This window comes from Bos mutus, chromosome 17 (assembly GCF_027580195.1).
Source record: "Bos mutus isolate GX-2022 chromosome 17, NWIPB_WYAK_1.1, whole genome shotgun sequence".
Taxonomy (NCBI): domain Eukaryota; kingdom Metazoa; phylum Chordata; class Mammalia; order Artiodactyla; family Bovidae; genus Bos; species Bos mutus.
In genome coordinates, this window is record NC_091633.1 from 7,289,647 (window position 1) to 7,305,651 (window position 16,005).

The 16,005-nt window shown below is 51.5% G+C and overlaps 1 protein-coding gene across 1 annotated transcript; it reads right to left on the reverse strand.

The window, feature by feature from the left end:
- Positions 1-6,302: 6,302 nt before the first annotated feature.
- On the reverse strand, positions 6,303-15,396 carry CRYBB2 (crystallin beta B2). Its single transcript, XM_005889835.3, has 5 exons — positions 15,331-15,396; positions 12,454-12,572; positions 9,803-9,935; positions 8,397-8,539; positions 6,303-6,510 (listed from the first exon to the last, which is right to left on the reverse strand). The coding sequence occupies exons 1-5, from the start codon at positions 15,382-15,384 to the stop codon at positions 6,342-6,344; spliced, it is 618 nt and encodes a 205-aa protein (XP_005889897.1). The 5' UTR covers positions 15,385-15,396; the 3' UTR covers positions 6,303-6,341.
- Between the last annotated feature and the right edge of the window lie 609 nt (positions 15,397-16,005).

Consider the following 16,005-nt stretch of genomic DNA (forward strand, 5'->3'; position numbering starts at 1 on the left):
AAAGCAGGAAGGGGACGGACTCAGGAGGACACTGCTGCACCATATCGTGTGCGTGGTCAGTCACTCAGTCGTGTCCAGCTCTTTGCAGTTCCAAGGACCTACGTAGTGCATCAAGCTCCTCTGTCCATGGAATTTTCCAGGCAAGAATACTGGAGTGGGTTGCCATTTCCTTCTCCAGGGGATCTTCGCCACCCAGGGATTGAACCCACGTCTCCTGCATCGTAGGCAGACTCTTTATTGACTGAGCCACCAGGGAAGCCCACTGTACCGTATTAATAACATTTTATTTCTTATTTTAAAATGTCAGAAGAAACAAACAAATGTGCTTTGAAAAGTTTAACGGCCCTGGACCACATGGAACACCGCAAGCAGATGGGAGAATGCCTAAGGGCCCCTCACAGGGAGTGGGTGCACTGATGTTTCCCTCCATCCTTCACCCCACCCCAACAAGGCAGGCAGCTGCCCTCTCTTGTCGGTCCAGTCTCTCCGTTTTCCCCAGCTTCACACCAGCCAGAGAAGTGCTCTCTACTGCCAATCGAGGACCAAGCCACTCCCTTGCTCAGAGCCCCTCAGGGCCCTCCAAGGGCCATCTAGGGGAAGTCTGAAGGGCTGCCTCCAAAACCTTGGAAGACGGTCAACTCCCTCCTCCCCTCTTGTCATGGTTGAGTGTCTGTTCACAACTCACTTGTAAAATCGAAGGTAAACTTCAGCCCTTTTCATTCAAAACCAGATCACAGTCACCTTTTGTTTGGATAAAACAAAAGGACGCAATGGCCCTGTCCTCTCATTTAGGCCTCAGATCTCCCTCTGTTTCATCTGTACCTCTTGCCCTCTCTACTCTCCTCCCCGCAAGGCTTCAAGACCAAAAGACGGTAGGCAGCAAACACACCCCAGATTCCTTCCACTGCCTCTTCCCAGAATCACCAGAAAGATGCAAGAAGGTTGAGGTGTGTGTGCGTGTGCACGCTGGACACAGGTGCCCACACACGGTACACATTAAAAAATAAAACTCTAAAATTCTTTTCCTGTTTATGACTCCATATCTGTTTTTAATAGAGTTGCTATGTACAATATATGTCAGATATATATCTATGTACATATGAAATGCCAAGACATTTTTGCGTACGTATTTTAGACACCCAAGGCTTTCTGCTTGCCAGTAACAAAGCCCCTGCCTCCAGACCTCAGTTTTCCCATCTGTGACGTGGCAGACTTGCTGCCCCCACCCCCCACTTGCAGCTGACAGTTTATCTGAATTTATCTCATACACGGCAAGGAGAAAACACCTACTGTGCATGCTCCTGCTGCTGCTAAGTCGCTCAGTCGTGTCTGACCCTGTGCGACCCCCTGGACTGCAGCCCACCAGGCTCCTCCGTCCGTGGGGTTTTCCAGGCAAGAGCACTGGGGTGGGAGCCGCTGCCGGCTCCCTACTGTGCATAGTTTATCCTAACTGCTGCCCTCCCTGTCTGCACCCTGGCCTGAAATCCCATCCTCTATGACCTCACCCACTGTCCTCTTTAAAAATAAACTTGCCCATCCCCCAGAATAAGGATCCCTAGTTCTCAGCGTGGGGGTCTGCACCCCAGGAGATGGTTGGCTGTTTGGAGTCACAACTCGAGGGTGTTACTGACGTCTACTGGACAGAGGCCAGCAGCGCAGCAAACAACTTGTAACGCACAGGACGGGCCCACGCTCAGCCGCTCAGTCTTGTCCGACTCCTTGTGGCCCCCAGACTCTGGCCCATCGCACTCCTCTAACAATGGAATTTTCCAGGCAAGAATACCAGAATGAGGTACCATTTCCTACTCCAGGAGATCTTCCCAACCCAGGGATTGAACCTGCATCTTCTGCATTGGCAAGCAGATTCATTACGACAGAGCCACCTGAGAAGGCCCCAGTCGGTCCCAGGACCCACATCAGGAGAGCTAAGGTTCAGAGGCCTGCCCTAGACTGAAGGCAATGGTTGAATATTTTTTTTATACTCTCTAGACTGGCGGGTCCCCAGTCTCCAGGGTCCCTGATGATCTGAGGTGGAGCTGCTGTAACCATAACACAAATAAAGAACAATAAATGTAATGCACTTGAATCATCCTGAAACCATCCCCCCCGCCCAGTCAATGGAAAAACTGTATTCCATGAAACCAGTCCCTGGTGCCAGAAAGGTTAGGGACTGCTGCTCTAGAACCGGAAGTTTAAAAGAGACAAACACCTTTGTTCCTGAGCAGCTAGACACTGGGCTCTGAATCTGAACTCTTCGCTTCAGAGGACCTGTCGCTGAACAAGTCACATGCACTCTGTTTTCAGATAAGAACATTAAGGCCACAGAGCTGTGAAGAGGCAGGGCTCGATCTCACCCTCTGATGGGTTCTGGAGTCTGTGCTCTGGAAGGACTCGTGGGGGATGGTCACCACTTCAAGGAGGAGGGGAAGGAGGGATCCTTCCCAGCTCAGGGAGCAAGACGAGCTTTGCACCCCGCTGCTTGACCTTCCCAGACTGCCAGTCTTCACCTGGACATGACCAGTTTTAAGGAGGTTGTCTTCTTGGCCACACCTGATCTCTGGGCTGGGCCACCCATTCATTCCTTCCTCCTTCCTTCATGCATTCAATATTTATCAAGCCTCAACTGTGTGCGGGCTCTTGAATATAGAATGCAAATCCGACCTCCTCCCTGCTCTTAGGGGAGACTTCAGTCTAAGATGGAATGAAATGAAGTAAGGAATAAAAGAAAGGTAAAACCACACCGTGCTTAGGCCTTCGTTAGACAGATGAGGGACTTTCCCAGCAGCACAGAGAATAAGAATCTGCCTGCCAAAGCAGGGGACATGGGTTCAATCCCTGGCCTGGGAAGATCCCACAGGCCATGGAGCAATTAAGCGTGTGAGCCACAGCTACTGAAGCCCACCTCTTGAGCCTGGGCTCCTCAACAAGAGAAGCCACTGCGGTAAGAAGCCCGTACACCATAACAAACAGTAATCCCTGCTCACTACAAGGAGAGAAAGCCCACGCAGGGCAACAAAACCCAGCGCAGCCAAAAATAAATAATTTTTTTAATTAAAAAAAAAAAACACCAGACTAGCTCTCAAAGCTTTTGTGAGTCATGATTAGGGTCTTTATCTGGAGGGCGACAGGGGGCCATGGCAGGTTTAAGCAGGAGAACGTCACAATTGGGGCTGCATTTTTGAGTGGATTCCCTCTGCTGTGTAGAGATGGGGCTGACCGGGCAGAAGGAACGCAGAGGGACCTGTGAGGAGGCTGTTGGGATTATGTGAACAGGAGAGGATGCGCTTGGATCCGGGAATTAGTGAGTAGTGGGTGCTGCTGCTGCTGCTGCTAAGTCACTTCAGTCGTGTCCGACTCTGTGCGACCCCATAGACGGCAGCCACCAGGCTCCCCCGTCCCTGGGATTCTCCAGGCAAGAACACTGGAGTGGGTTGCATTTAACAGAAATTCAAGAGGTCAAAGGGTGATGGAAATTCAGGAGACCAACCCTGGGACATCACATACCTGTTTCGTTTCTAGCATCTCCTCAGGGCAGCTCTGCCAAAGCTTCCTGATGCCCAAGTCCAAGCCCATCAACTCCCCTCTTCCCTACGGGACCAAACGTTTGCTTTTAGGAGGACATTGCTGCGGCTCTGAGGTGGGCCTGACCTCCAGCCCAGGTTCCCGGCACCGCCTGTCCAGAGTAGCCCTGTGAAACGCCGCCCAGCCCTGTCAGCTGGCATCAAAGGCCCCAGTGAGGAGGAGGCATGGGAAGGGCTATTTTAGGCTCCTTATTTTTAAAGCAGGAGTCAGGGCGCTCCTCCCCTTAGCATCTCCAGGACTGGAAGCTTCCATGGGCACCCCCGACCTCCCACCAGCCCAACACCAGAGAGAGACAGGAATGGCTGCAGGGCTGCACAGTGACCACGGGCAGTCAGAAAAGGGTCCCTCAGAATGGCTGGTGAGGGGTTCGGAGCATGGAGGTTCAAAGGCAGCCAGAGTCCTGGGTTCTGACACCAGCTTTTTCACTTTCTCTTGCTTTTAAGAGTGGCCTTGGGCAAGTCATTCCCTCCGCTGCGACACTCAGTTACTCCTCTGTAAAACAGGAACCACCCACCTGACCTGTAACAACCTGTAGCTGCCCTGCACACTGTTTCCAATCAGAGCTCGGGGTGGGGTGGGGGGCAGCCCTGAGGACGATGCTCTGTTGCCACCTTGTGGCTGAAAGGGGAAGTGTCGCCTGGAGGCCGGAACGGAGAAGCCGCGTGGGCTCTGAGAGGATAAAGGGAGAGGTCCACGCGGAAGGAGGGGGAGGGTGGGGGACAGCGCACAGCCCCCCTGTGACAGACGGACGAAGAGGGGGAGGAGGGTGAAGGGAAAGACAGGGATAGAATGGGGAGATAGAGATAAAGGGAAAAAAGGAAAAAAACAGAGAGTTAAAAGACAAAGATGGAGAAAGAAGCAGAGGCACCAGCAAAAATAAATACAGGTCCCAAGAGAGATACAAGAGAGGGAGAGATAGGGACTTGCCTGGTGGCCCAGTGGCTAAGACCCTATTTCCAAATAAAGTCGCATTCTGAGGTATCGGGGGTTAAGGCTTCAACATATGAACTTTGAGGGAGGAAAACAATTCAACTCATAATCACCACCATGATTCACACCATAACCACCACCACCACCAGCTACTTCCATCCCCCGGGAGAGGAACCTGTCTGCGGCAGGGGCTGTGCCTGCCTGCCTTTGTAGCCCCTACTCTGCCCATTCCGGGAACAAAACAGGTACTCGGTGACTGTTGGGTGAAGACCGAATGAACAAATCGAAGCCGGCAACATTTATGAGTTCCCACCTTCGTGGTAATTAATCTCTTTAGCTCATTCAATAGGGTTTCCCATTTTTCTAGATTTGAGGAAATGATTTTATATGGAGATATAAAGGGGCAGGCTTATCTAAAATGTCCTTGAAGAAGAAGGATGATTTAGGGCAAAGGGTAGGACAGGACTGAGCACGCACACACACATATGCACATGCACACTGCAAGATTTATTACACAGCAATGGCTATTAACATAACACCGTAAGAACAGAGATGCACAAACAGAATAGGAACAGGAGAAAAAGAGCCATAAACAGATCCCCTGTATATGTGACGATTTACTACGGAACAGAGAGGCAGCTTTGTGCCACAGTGAGGGGGAAATGGACTTCTCAATAAATTACTCCAGGACAACAGTGATCCAAAGCGGGGGAAAAAGAGATCAAAAATGAACAATTAGGCCCCTGCCACATACTATACACAAAAATCAACTCCAGGACAACTGAGAGCTTAAATGAGAAAACTTTAAAACCTGTAGGGAAAAAGTTTGGAGAATATATTCATGACAAATGGGGCAAGAATTTCTTAAAGAAGACACGGCAGGCATGGCAGATACAAACCATAAAGGTGCAGACCGATGTTAAATCACATCAAAATTTAAAACTACTAAATCAAAAGACAGCAAAGACAAAGGAAAAAGAAGCTGCTCTCTGGGAGCGGGTATTCGTACTACAGAAGACCAACCAGTGTTTAACATTTATATAGACGATGCCTGGATTATCTCGTCATTCTTGCTATAACCCTGTTAGGGAGACACTATTTTCCCCCTGTTTTTCCAAGTAGGAAGGCTCTGAGGTCCCATGACTGGGCAGGGCTCCAGAACAGCCAAGTGAATCCAGACTCATAAGATGCAGGAACCCAGCCCTCAGCTGCTACACTAAGTGACCACCCCAACCAGGGCATGAACAAAGGGACCACAGAACACACACACACAGAGACGGGTCTCCGTGACCTCTCTCCGGGATGGGGGTGGGCGTTACAGGGTTTGGGGCTCCTCTGGGCAGATTTAAATAAACTCCCAGGTTCAAGGTGATAAGGCAACTCTGTGGGAACAGCAGGCAGTGGGTACCTTTTTAGGGTCCGGAGCAACTATCACGTGCCCTGAATGACTGTGCTTGGCAACCACACAAGGACGACTCAGAGGTCAGCCAAGCCAGTCACTGGGGGGGCAAAGGGGGCCGTAAGTCAGGTGAAGAAGCAGAGGCTCAGAGAGGCTGGACAGTGTGCCCCAGGTCACAGAGCTAAGCAGCTCTGAGCTGAGAAGTCTCGGTGAGGCTGTCCCACCCTCACCCCGTCACTTTCTGGATCTCTTGTCGTTCTGTGTCTGCCTTACACACACACGCATGCACGCATGCAGCACCCGGGCTTCCACAGGCGATAAAAAGACGCTGCCTCAGGTAAGTTGCAAGTCACACTTTATTCACTCTCCAGGATGTCTGGTGGGATGCTGGGCAGAGGCCAGCCCCTGGGAAGGAGGCAAGGGAGGGGCACTAGCTGGAGGGGTGGAAGGCGCCCCGCTGGTGCCACTGCATGTCCCGGATGCGGCGCACGGACTGCACCTGGGGCTGGGGGGCCCCAAAGTCACCGCTGTCCTTGTAATCGCCCTTCTCCAGCAGGTACTGCAGCCCGCGGTAGCCGGGGTACTGGTAGCCGACCCACCTGCAGGGCCAGAGGTTGGGGGAGGGCACGTGGGGAAACAGGAGACGCAGATGGAGAGAGAGACGAGGGGGATGGCTCAGCCACTAGGAAGGGTGGGCCTCCCAATCATCCCACACTGCCTGGGTGTTGAGCAGAGCACCACCACCCTTCCCGGGTCCAGCCTCTGCTTTCTTCCTCCCCTTGACGCTGGAGCTCGCTACCTCTAGAAGCAACTATTTTTTAAAGATTTTTTTTTAAGTGGACCATTTTTTTAAAGTCCTTACTGAATTTGTTATAATACTGCTTCTGTTTTATGTTTCTGTTTTTTGGCCCTGAGGCCTATGGTATCTTAGCGCCCTGATCACACATCAAACCCATCCCCCCAGCACCGGAAGACTAAGTCCTAACCACTGGACCCCAGGGAAACTCCCAGATGCAGGCCTGGCACTGGGATCAGAGGGAGCGGTGATCTCAAGCTCACCTAAGCTTAGGGTAAGACAGGCCTCCTGCCCAATCCCCAGCAAGGGCAAAGGGCAGCAGCAAAGGTCCCAGGACCCCTCCGGGATCCTGCCACCATTTGAAGCCATCACCATTTAGGGGGTCACTCACTGGGCACCTGACAACTGTTACAGTCTTCTCCCCAGGAGGCATCACACAGGCCTGGCCCCCACGAACCTGCCTGGCCAGACCCTGTGGACACCTCCAGCTCTGCCTCTCACACTCACTCCAGCCACTGTGTCTCTGCAGCCCAACCACTCTGTCCCCTGCAGAGCCCAGGGGACTCACCAGGCTCCTCCCACCACAGGACGCTTGCACATGCCATTCTGGCTGGGGCATCCTTCCTTCTCTTTACCTCTACAGTTCCTGCTTTCTTGAGACCTCAGCTCAAGAGCCCCTTCTTTAAGGAAGGAGACTAGATTTGCATGGATTCCTAATTATGAACAGTTGCCTCCAACCAGACCTTTAGCTACACAAGACCGAGGCCAGGTCTCTTTAACCTACCTTGAATTACTGATCACCTATCATGGTGTCTGGCATATGACATCACTTGACAAATTGAACCAATGGGATGAGTAAGTGACCGGGCTCAGGAATACAGAACTGTGCACACTCTAAGCGTTTGACAAGCCCCAGAAAGCCAGTATATACTGGGAAACTAGTGCTCTTGGGGCGGAAAAAAAAGTTTTGTTTATAACACTTTCCAATCTCTGTGGTGTACATAGGTCTACAATGGCTTATTTCAAGTTACCAATGATTAAACAACTGGCTCATGGTAAATTCTGAAAAGTTAAGTCAGCTTTTGCAAGCTGGTACAAGCTGGCTCAGGCAAACCACTGCCCGAAGTCCATCTTCAGATTCCCCATAGAATCCACGTTTTTCACAGTGAGAAATTCCCCAATGCTGGTGACTGAGGTTTACGTGCCGAAGAAATTTAATTTGGTGGAGAACCTCCTATTTCCAACCTCAGGAATGCATGCAGAGAAAGGCCAGCATGTGCTGCGCTTCCTGTCTCTCTCAGCTCTGTAAAGACCCCTCGATTCATTCCTAGCCTTCTGATCTCCCCCCACCCCGCCGCCTCTGCCTTACCCTGCCCCCACCCAACATTTACTATCCTGCTCTTCAGAGTTGAGGTTAAGGCCATGATTTCTCTCTTTCAAAAGCAAGGTGTTGCCCAAAAGGCAGGTCAGGATGAAACAGGGACTGAAAGCCACATGCAGGCGTCTGATGATTTCAATGCCCATTTTCCAATGGGAAGGCAGGGGTCGGGAATGTACAAGACCCCCAGAGCTCAGGGCAGAGCAGGGCTCGGCAGCTCGGAGCCTGGGCCGCTGGGGCAGGGCGAGCTCGGGGCAGAGCAGGGCTCGGCAGCTCGGAGCCTGGGCCCCTGGGGCAGGGCGTGTACTCACGTGCCGCTCTGCACACGCACGGAAGACACCTTCTCCTGGTAGCCGTGGGCGTGGAAGCTGGGCACGTCATCGTCTATCACCTCCATCTTCTTCCCCGTGAAGTTGGGGTTCTCATACAGGGTGATCTTATGCTCCTGGCTGTCCTGTGGATGGGGAGCGGGGGAGTGGGAGTGTGGGTGAGGGCACCCAGGGTGCCCTGGAGTTGGGACCAGCACGCTCCACCTGCAGCCGTCTGCCCGAGACCCCTACCACTCAAGTGTCGATGCCATTGGCCAGCCACAGTGGTCATTCTACTGGGCTACCTTCATGTAGCATTAACTCAGCTTCTACTTTGGGGAGTACTTGACTCTGAAATGGCATTTTCCCTCCCACAGCCTCAACTCCCCTTTTTAAAAATAAATGGTAGCCATGATACATACATATGCATAGGCATATCGTGCCTCTAGTAGACACAATATTTTGGCTTTCCTTCACCTCCACATACCTTCCCATTCTCCTGTTCCTCTGACATTCTTCCTCTCCGTCTAGCATTCTTTCTTTAAGCTACTCTTGGCTCAGACAGTAAAGAATCTGCCCACAATGCAGGAGACCCAGGGTCGATCCCTGGGTCGGGTCAATCCCCCGGAGAAGGGAATGGCTACCCACTCCAGTATGCTTGCCCGGAGAATTCCATGGACAGAGGAGCCTGGTGGGCCACAGTCCATGGGGATCCCAAAGAGTCAGACACAACTGAGTGCTATTTGGCAGATGAAAAAACTGAGCCTCAGAGAAAGTGACTTGGCCAAGGTCACACGCACAGCCAGAAGGACTAGAGTCAGCAGAGGAACTCAGGTCTGTAGAATGCTAAGTCCAGTGTTGTTTGATTTGGCATCAAGCAGGGGGAAGTAGGCTGGGCTGGGAGGTTTGCAAGTGTAACTGAGCAACACTGGTCCTTAGCCCTCGCAGACCACACACCAGTAAGAATCAGGATCCGAGAAGCTCTGAATGGTCACAAGGGCATGAGCTATGAACAAGAATAAGCTATCTTCTCCTCCACCCCCAAACCCAGAATTTCTCTGAGTATTTACAGCAGCAATCATTAGGGAGCAATTGCTCTGTGACAGGAGTTGCATAGACCTGAAGAGCACTGTCCACATAGACTAGAATGTGAATGGCACCCCATGGAGCATTTTGAATGAAGCCTGAAGCCCCTGAAGTTGTGCACTGTGGCCACGCTCAGGCTACGCCGTTGATACTAATATCCCCACTTTGCAGATGCAGAAACTGAGGCTCAGGGAGGTGAAGTGACTTATGCAAGGCCACACAGCTGGGGGCATGATGCCAGGGGGGAAGGCTCCTTCCTAGTCCCTAGACCTCTGGCTCTAAGCAGGGCAAAGAGAGGAAGACGATGAGGGACGGGGGCTCACCACTTTGATGGGCCTCAGGGAGCTGAGCGAGTCCGTCCTCCGACTGCTGGTCCACGAGTCCCAGCGTGGGTACTCACCCTTCTCAAACACGAACTGCTCCCCTTTGCAGTTGGCCTGCTCATAGCCCACCCAGCTGCAGTAGAGACACAGAGACAACAGGTCAGGCTTACTCCAGACTTCCTCTGGTGGGACCCTGGCTCCTCCCTCAGGCTCCAGAGTTCACAGTTTCCCAGCTCATCACAATGAGCAGCAGCCTCATCTAAACCGAAGCACAGTGAATCCAAGGGCAGCGTCACCTCAGTTATTCAAAACCCAGCACCATGCTGGCTTCAATCATCTGGAACACAGTCAAGAAATACAAAGGAAGCCTAAAAGATGACCTAGCAACAAGCACAGATGTTCAGAATCCATGTCCTGGGGCCAGTGGTATACTGGTGAATTAACAAGGAGCTCTCAAAAACAAAACAAATCCAGCTTGCCAGTTTCCATGGACGTGGCCGATTTCAAGCCCTACATGTGATATCACTGCACACGGAGCTGGGAACAAATGTGCCCTGTTGGCTTTCACCACTGAGAACAGGCTCCAGAACATCACTGCTTCTCAAGCTCACACACCTTGTTCATACCCATTCTCTCTGGATCTTTTCCTCTTTTGTTCTTGATGATGGTCTCTGGACTCATTTTGTACAGACAGAACACCAACAGTCTTAGATCCACTAGGAGAGAAATAGTACCTTAAAAGGAAGGATTGCCTGCCAACAGGGCATGGCTAATAGAGGAAAGGGCATAGTCAGAAAAAGGCGGCATGGTTTCATGATGCCTGGTGTTTGGGGGCAGTTCATCACAGAGGCTAACAATCCAGCCTGACACAGTAACTGCTGTTCAGGACAGCGATCTAAGTCCTTAAGAGAAAAGGAGATGGTGTTTCTTGCTGCTTTTAGAAGAGTATGCCTGCCCTCTTGATCTAGCAATTCTGCTTTAGGTCACGTGTCCTTAGAAAACATTTGTCAAGAGCTTGCAGACATATGGGTAAGAATGTTCATCATGTTGTTGTTTATAATATCAAGTAATAGAAACAACTTACACAGCCAATCGGCAGGGCCTGGTCGAGGAAACTGGGTAATATTCTGTAATGTGATGTTAAAAAGGCATGAAAAATAATGAGCTAGAACACAGGGTCTCAAATTTAACCGGACAGAAACATCACTAGGCGGGTTTGTGCAATGCAGATTCCTGGGCTCCAGACCCAAGAGTCTGATTCAATGGGGCAGGGAGGGGGCCCAAGAACATGCACTTCAAAGCCTCCCTCTTCTGTGACTGAGGCAGATTTAGCTCTAAACAGCTCTTTCAAAAACATAGACATAAAATGCTCCTTAATGACACAGAAAGAATTTGAGATATCTTGCAAAGTTTTCAAAATGAGTTATAAAACAGTTTGTAAAGCATGATCTGACTTCTGATTAAATGTATTTCTAATATATATTTGGTGAAACACATACAGAGAAAAATCTAAGTATATACAAACAAAAGTCAAAATCTTAATGGTTACTTCTGAGTAGTAAGATTAGAGTCATATGGGGTTTTTTGCACTAAGCCATTTCTCCTTAATGTTAAACAATGAACAATAAAAATATCAAAGATAAATTTTTAAAAAGAAAGCAGAGAAGTGTAAAGTCTATTTGAGAAATTCTGCCATCCAAATACTAAAAAAAGAAAATCAGATGTGGTTCTTCAATGGTCTAAACCTCAGCTGTCCATGAAGACATGGTCCTAGGCAGGCTGGTGTCCTGAGTGCGTCAGGTTGGTGGGGCTGGGTGGGGCCGTTCCTTTGGCTGTGTCGTCCACCAGAGACTCTGATTCAAGCAGGGCCACCACTCTCTGCAGAATGCCCTGTGAACCCTGAGGTGTGGGGCGGGTCACTCAGGACCCACACCAGACTCACTGACCCGCTGGCTGGGTGTCACTGGTGGCCACCTGATTCCGGAGGCTCTTGCAAAGAAGGAACCACTGGGGAACCACAAAGACAGGACCCTGAAGGCTGTGCTCAACTATGTGACCTGAGCATGACTCTGTCCGACCAGACCAGTCACCCCCCCTTCTTTCTTGGGTATGGGGTCCCAAGCCTGCTGGCCCCCAAATGTGTCAGCGAGTCTACTAAGACCAAGTTATCATCAGGAACAGGGAAGGGAGGGATGGACGCAGAGCTGGGACATCCAGCTTTAGACCTCCCAGCAGAGTGAGGACAGTCCCAGAGTCAGAGACTGGCAGCTCTGCCAAAGTCCATGGGAGTCACCGTGTCCATCTCCCTGCCTCAAGGAAGTGGCTGACCTGGGTGTCAGGCTTTTCACACGGGCTCCGTCGCATCATCCCCAGGAGGACACAGTCAGACTTGTCCTACAGAGGAGGAAACTGAGACCCAGAGAGGGAAGCTCCTGGTTCAACGGCACAGAAGTGGTGGAACCAGGGTTTGAAACCGAGCTCTCTGTCTGACTTCAGAACTCAAGCTCTCTCCGAAGGCTGCCAAGACCCCAAATCCTGGTCCCCTGATCGCACAGTCTAGCAGCTCAGGACAGATCCCTCCAGCTCCACAGTGCGGCCGCCTTGCCCGGTAGCCCCTGACCGATGAGGCCCTCACCCGCCCAGGTACATACGGTCCAGCCTGCACCAGGACGGAGCCCGCCTTCTCCACGCCAGTCTCCTTCAGGTTGGGGCAGGGCCCGTTGAGCTCATGCGAGTGACCCTGGAAGTTCTCCTGCTCAAAGATGATGATCTGCAACAGGAGAGAATCAGACCCTCATCATGACGGGGAAGAGGGAAGACAGGGCAGTGGGGTGGGGAGAGGACTCAGAGAGCCTCGACGGATGCTGAAGGGTTCTGTGCTTGGAAATCACGAAGCAAACATAGAGTCCGATAGTCCCAGCTCCAGTGACCGGCTGTGAGACCTTGAGGCAGCATTTCACCTCTCTGAGCCTCAATTTCCCCGTCTGTAAAATGGGAAATAAAGCCAGAACCTACCTCATGGGGTTGTTGGAAGGATTCAGAGGAGCATAGTGGTTAGTATACCATATTTGCTCTGTGTGTGGGAGGGGTAATCATATTAACTGAGGGACATGCTGTAAGGATCCCGAGTGGGTGGGTGGCAGAGCTGAACCTGTAGCCCAGGCCTGTCTGATGCGGTCTCCATCGGAGCACTGTTCTGGTGCCACTGGTCTGTGGGCCACAGTAGGAATAGCAAGATGCTAGGTAAGCCATGCTGCTCAAGCTTCTCCTGCCCTTGTCAGTACCACCCTGCACCCACACTTCACCCGTAAAACTACGCACACCCATGCCCTTTTCTTAAGCCCTCATAGGTTCTGAGCTTTCCTCTCCCTCGGGATACCTCTTAAGAAGACTTTACCCCGCTTGCCTCATCTGGTCCTCTCATCAGCTCAGGGACAGGCTGGCAGAATCCCCATCAGGAAAAATGAAGCTCGGCAAAATGATAAGACTGCCCGCAGCTTCATAGCCAGTGCTAACTGGGAAGCAGGTGGGGATAGGGGGCAGCTGCCACCTTTTATGATTGCAAAGAGAACTCAGGGTCAGATGTACTTCCCCTGGGAGCTGCCTCTGGCTGAAGAGCTGGGCTCAGGGCAGCAGGCTCCCAGGAAGGGCAGCTGGAGAATCTACGTGCTCAGCACTGGCTGGGTCAACATGGCCCTCTCTCCCAGGCCGGGGATTAGCCACACAAAGCAGACAAAGCCAAGGGAGGGAGGCCCAGCAGGGCTCAGATTCCATGGGCTCAATTCAGGGTTGATGCTCACTGACTCGACCACGGATGGGTCAGGAGATCTGAGCTCCAGTATCTCCTCTGCTGCATCCAGCTGTGCAACCTGAGGAAGCCACACGATCGCTCTGAGCCTCAGCTGCCCAGACTGTGAAATGGGGAATCATGCCGACTTTGTAGGCAGAGAAGAATCCAGAACATGAGAGTCGAGGACTAGTGTGTTATGACCACCCTGGCCTGGGAGACAAGGGTTGCAGGCTAAGGAGGGTGAAGAAGGACAGCCTCCCCATGGATCTGAAAGGCCTCAGAGAGCCCAAGAGCTCAGTATTATTATTGTCGTTGCTATTTATGCACAGATGGATGCTAAAATTTTATGTATTACCTAATCCTTTCAACTTGCACTTTCCAATTCAGCAACCACTAGATGTATATTGAACATACGCAACGAGTCTGAATTAAAATGTGCTGTTAGTTTCAAATACACATCAAATGTTGAAGATTTAGTATGAAAAAAAAAATGTAACAGTCCTCTAATAATTTCTCTACTGCCTATACATTGGGATATACTGGGCTTAGTAAAATATCCGGAAGTTAACTTCCCTTGTTTCTTTTTACTTTGGTAACATGGCTACTTGTTGTTCAGTCACTAAGTCGTGGCTGACTCTTTCGTGACCCCATGGACTGTAGTCCACCAGGGTCCTCCGTCCATGGCATTCTCCAGGCAAGAATACCAGAGTGGGTTGCCATTTCCTTCTCCAGGGGCTCTTCCCAACCCAGGGATCAAACCTGGGTCTCTATCACTGTCTGGCGGATTCTTTGCCACTGAGCCACCTGGGAAGCCCAACATGGCTACCAGGAAGCATTAAACTCCGTCAGTGGCTCCCATTTGAAGTCGACTGGATGGCTGCTCCAAGCTTCAACCCCCTGGCCTTCTTGTGCTCAAGCTCATCCAGCCCGCTCCGACTCCTGGCCCTCTGCACTCGCCATGCTCTCTGCCTGGAACTCTCTCCCCTACCCCACTCCCTGATTTTCAATACTTCCTTACCTGACCTGGGCTTTTGCTCCAATGTCACCTCCTCTGAGGAGGCCTCCCTGACCTTAGCTAATATGTTCCTTGTTCACCCAGACTCTGAAGAACCCTACTTTTTTTGCTTCTTCCTAACACTTCTCATTACTTGAAGTTATGTATTTACTCGTTTATTTATCTGTCTTCTAGAAAGTAAGCCCCTTCGGGGGCAGAATGGAGCAAGCTGAGTCCAAAGTCAGACAAAAAAGCAGTTCCAGGATGGAATCCATGCCTGGGGCCCCCGAAGCAGAGGGGGCTGAGCCTGTTTCTTTGCCTCTTCACAGACACCTTAGGCCTTGAGTCCAACTCTCCCCATTTTTAGGAGGACCTGAGGCTCAGAGAGGTCAAGTGACTGGTCCAGGTCACAGAGCAGGTGTGGAGTCTGGAAGCCCACCCCTCCACCCATTCACAAGCCCCCTCTTAGACTGGGCTGAGGGTTCACCCCAGCTTTGGGGACCCCCTTGGGCAATGGGGTGCAGGGTAAGTCAGAGAAAATTGAGTCTCCAGAGTCAGAAATATGCTGGCTATGGGCTGGGAAGGGGCCTTTTGAATCAGCACCCTCCTCCACTGTGCAAGCTGGGGAGAATGTGGCCCAGAGAGAGGGACCCCAGAAAAGGAGCCACCAAACCCAATTTATAGAAGGGAAACCGAGTCTTAAGAGACTCTGTTTGCCACCCTGTGCCCTGACGTGGTACCCACCTTGGGGTTGAGGGGCTGCGGCTTGCCCGCTTGGGTCTGGTGATCTGAGGCCATGGCGGGCTGTTCCGTGCAGGAGTGACCTGGAAGGCATGGGGGACACAGCAGTGAGGACCCCTCAGGCCCTCGGCTCCCTCACTGCGGGGCCCGAGGCCCGTCACTCCAGCCCCACATCCTATTCTGTGCCTCCCGCCTGGTTTCAGGTTCTCCGAGGGCAGAGAGGACGGCCAGCGTCTGCCTGAACGTTCACTAGCTCTGCTTCTCTGTGTCCAGGCCGGCTCCAAAGTGGGACAAAGAAATGAGGTCTACTAAAAAATAAAGCGAGAAACTAGAACGTGACTGGGGACCCGCGTGGCCCCAGACAATTAATGCTACTACACCTCAATTGCTTATACATCAATCAATATTATGCAGAAATTCTTGAGTAAAAGAAAACAGCATGGGCAGAGGAAACTCATGCCCTGGCCATGCTTGGCCAGGTTGTAGTTCCCAATCTACAATCTCACAAAGTTCCCGGACTCCCTGTCCCTCACCCTCAGCTTCCTCCTTGACTCCCTCCCCACCACCCGGAATCCAGAAAGCTCCTCTCCACCACTGTTCCGCCCCCCACGACTAGTACACACGTATATTACGGAGCTCAGGCTACAAGAAAGCAAAAACATGAGTATCACACAACTT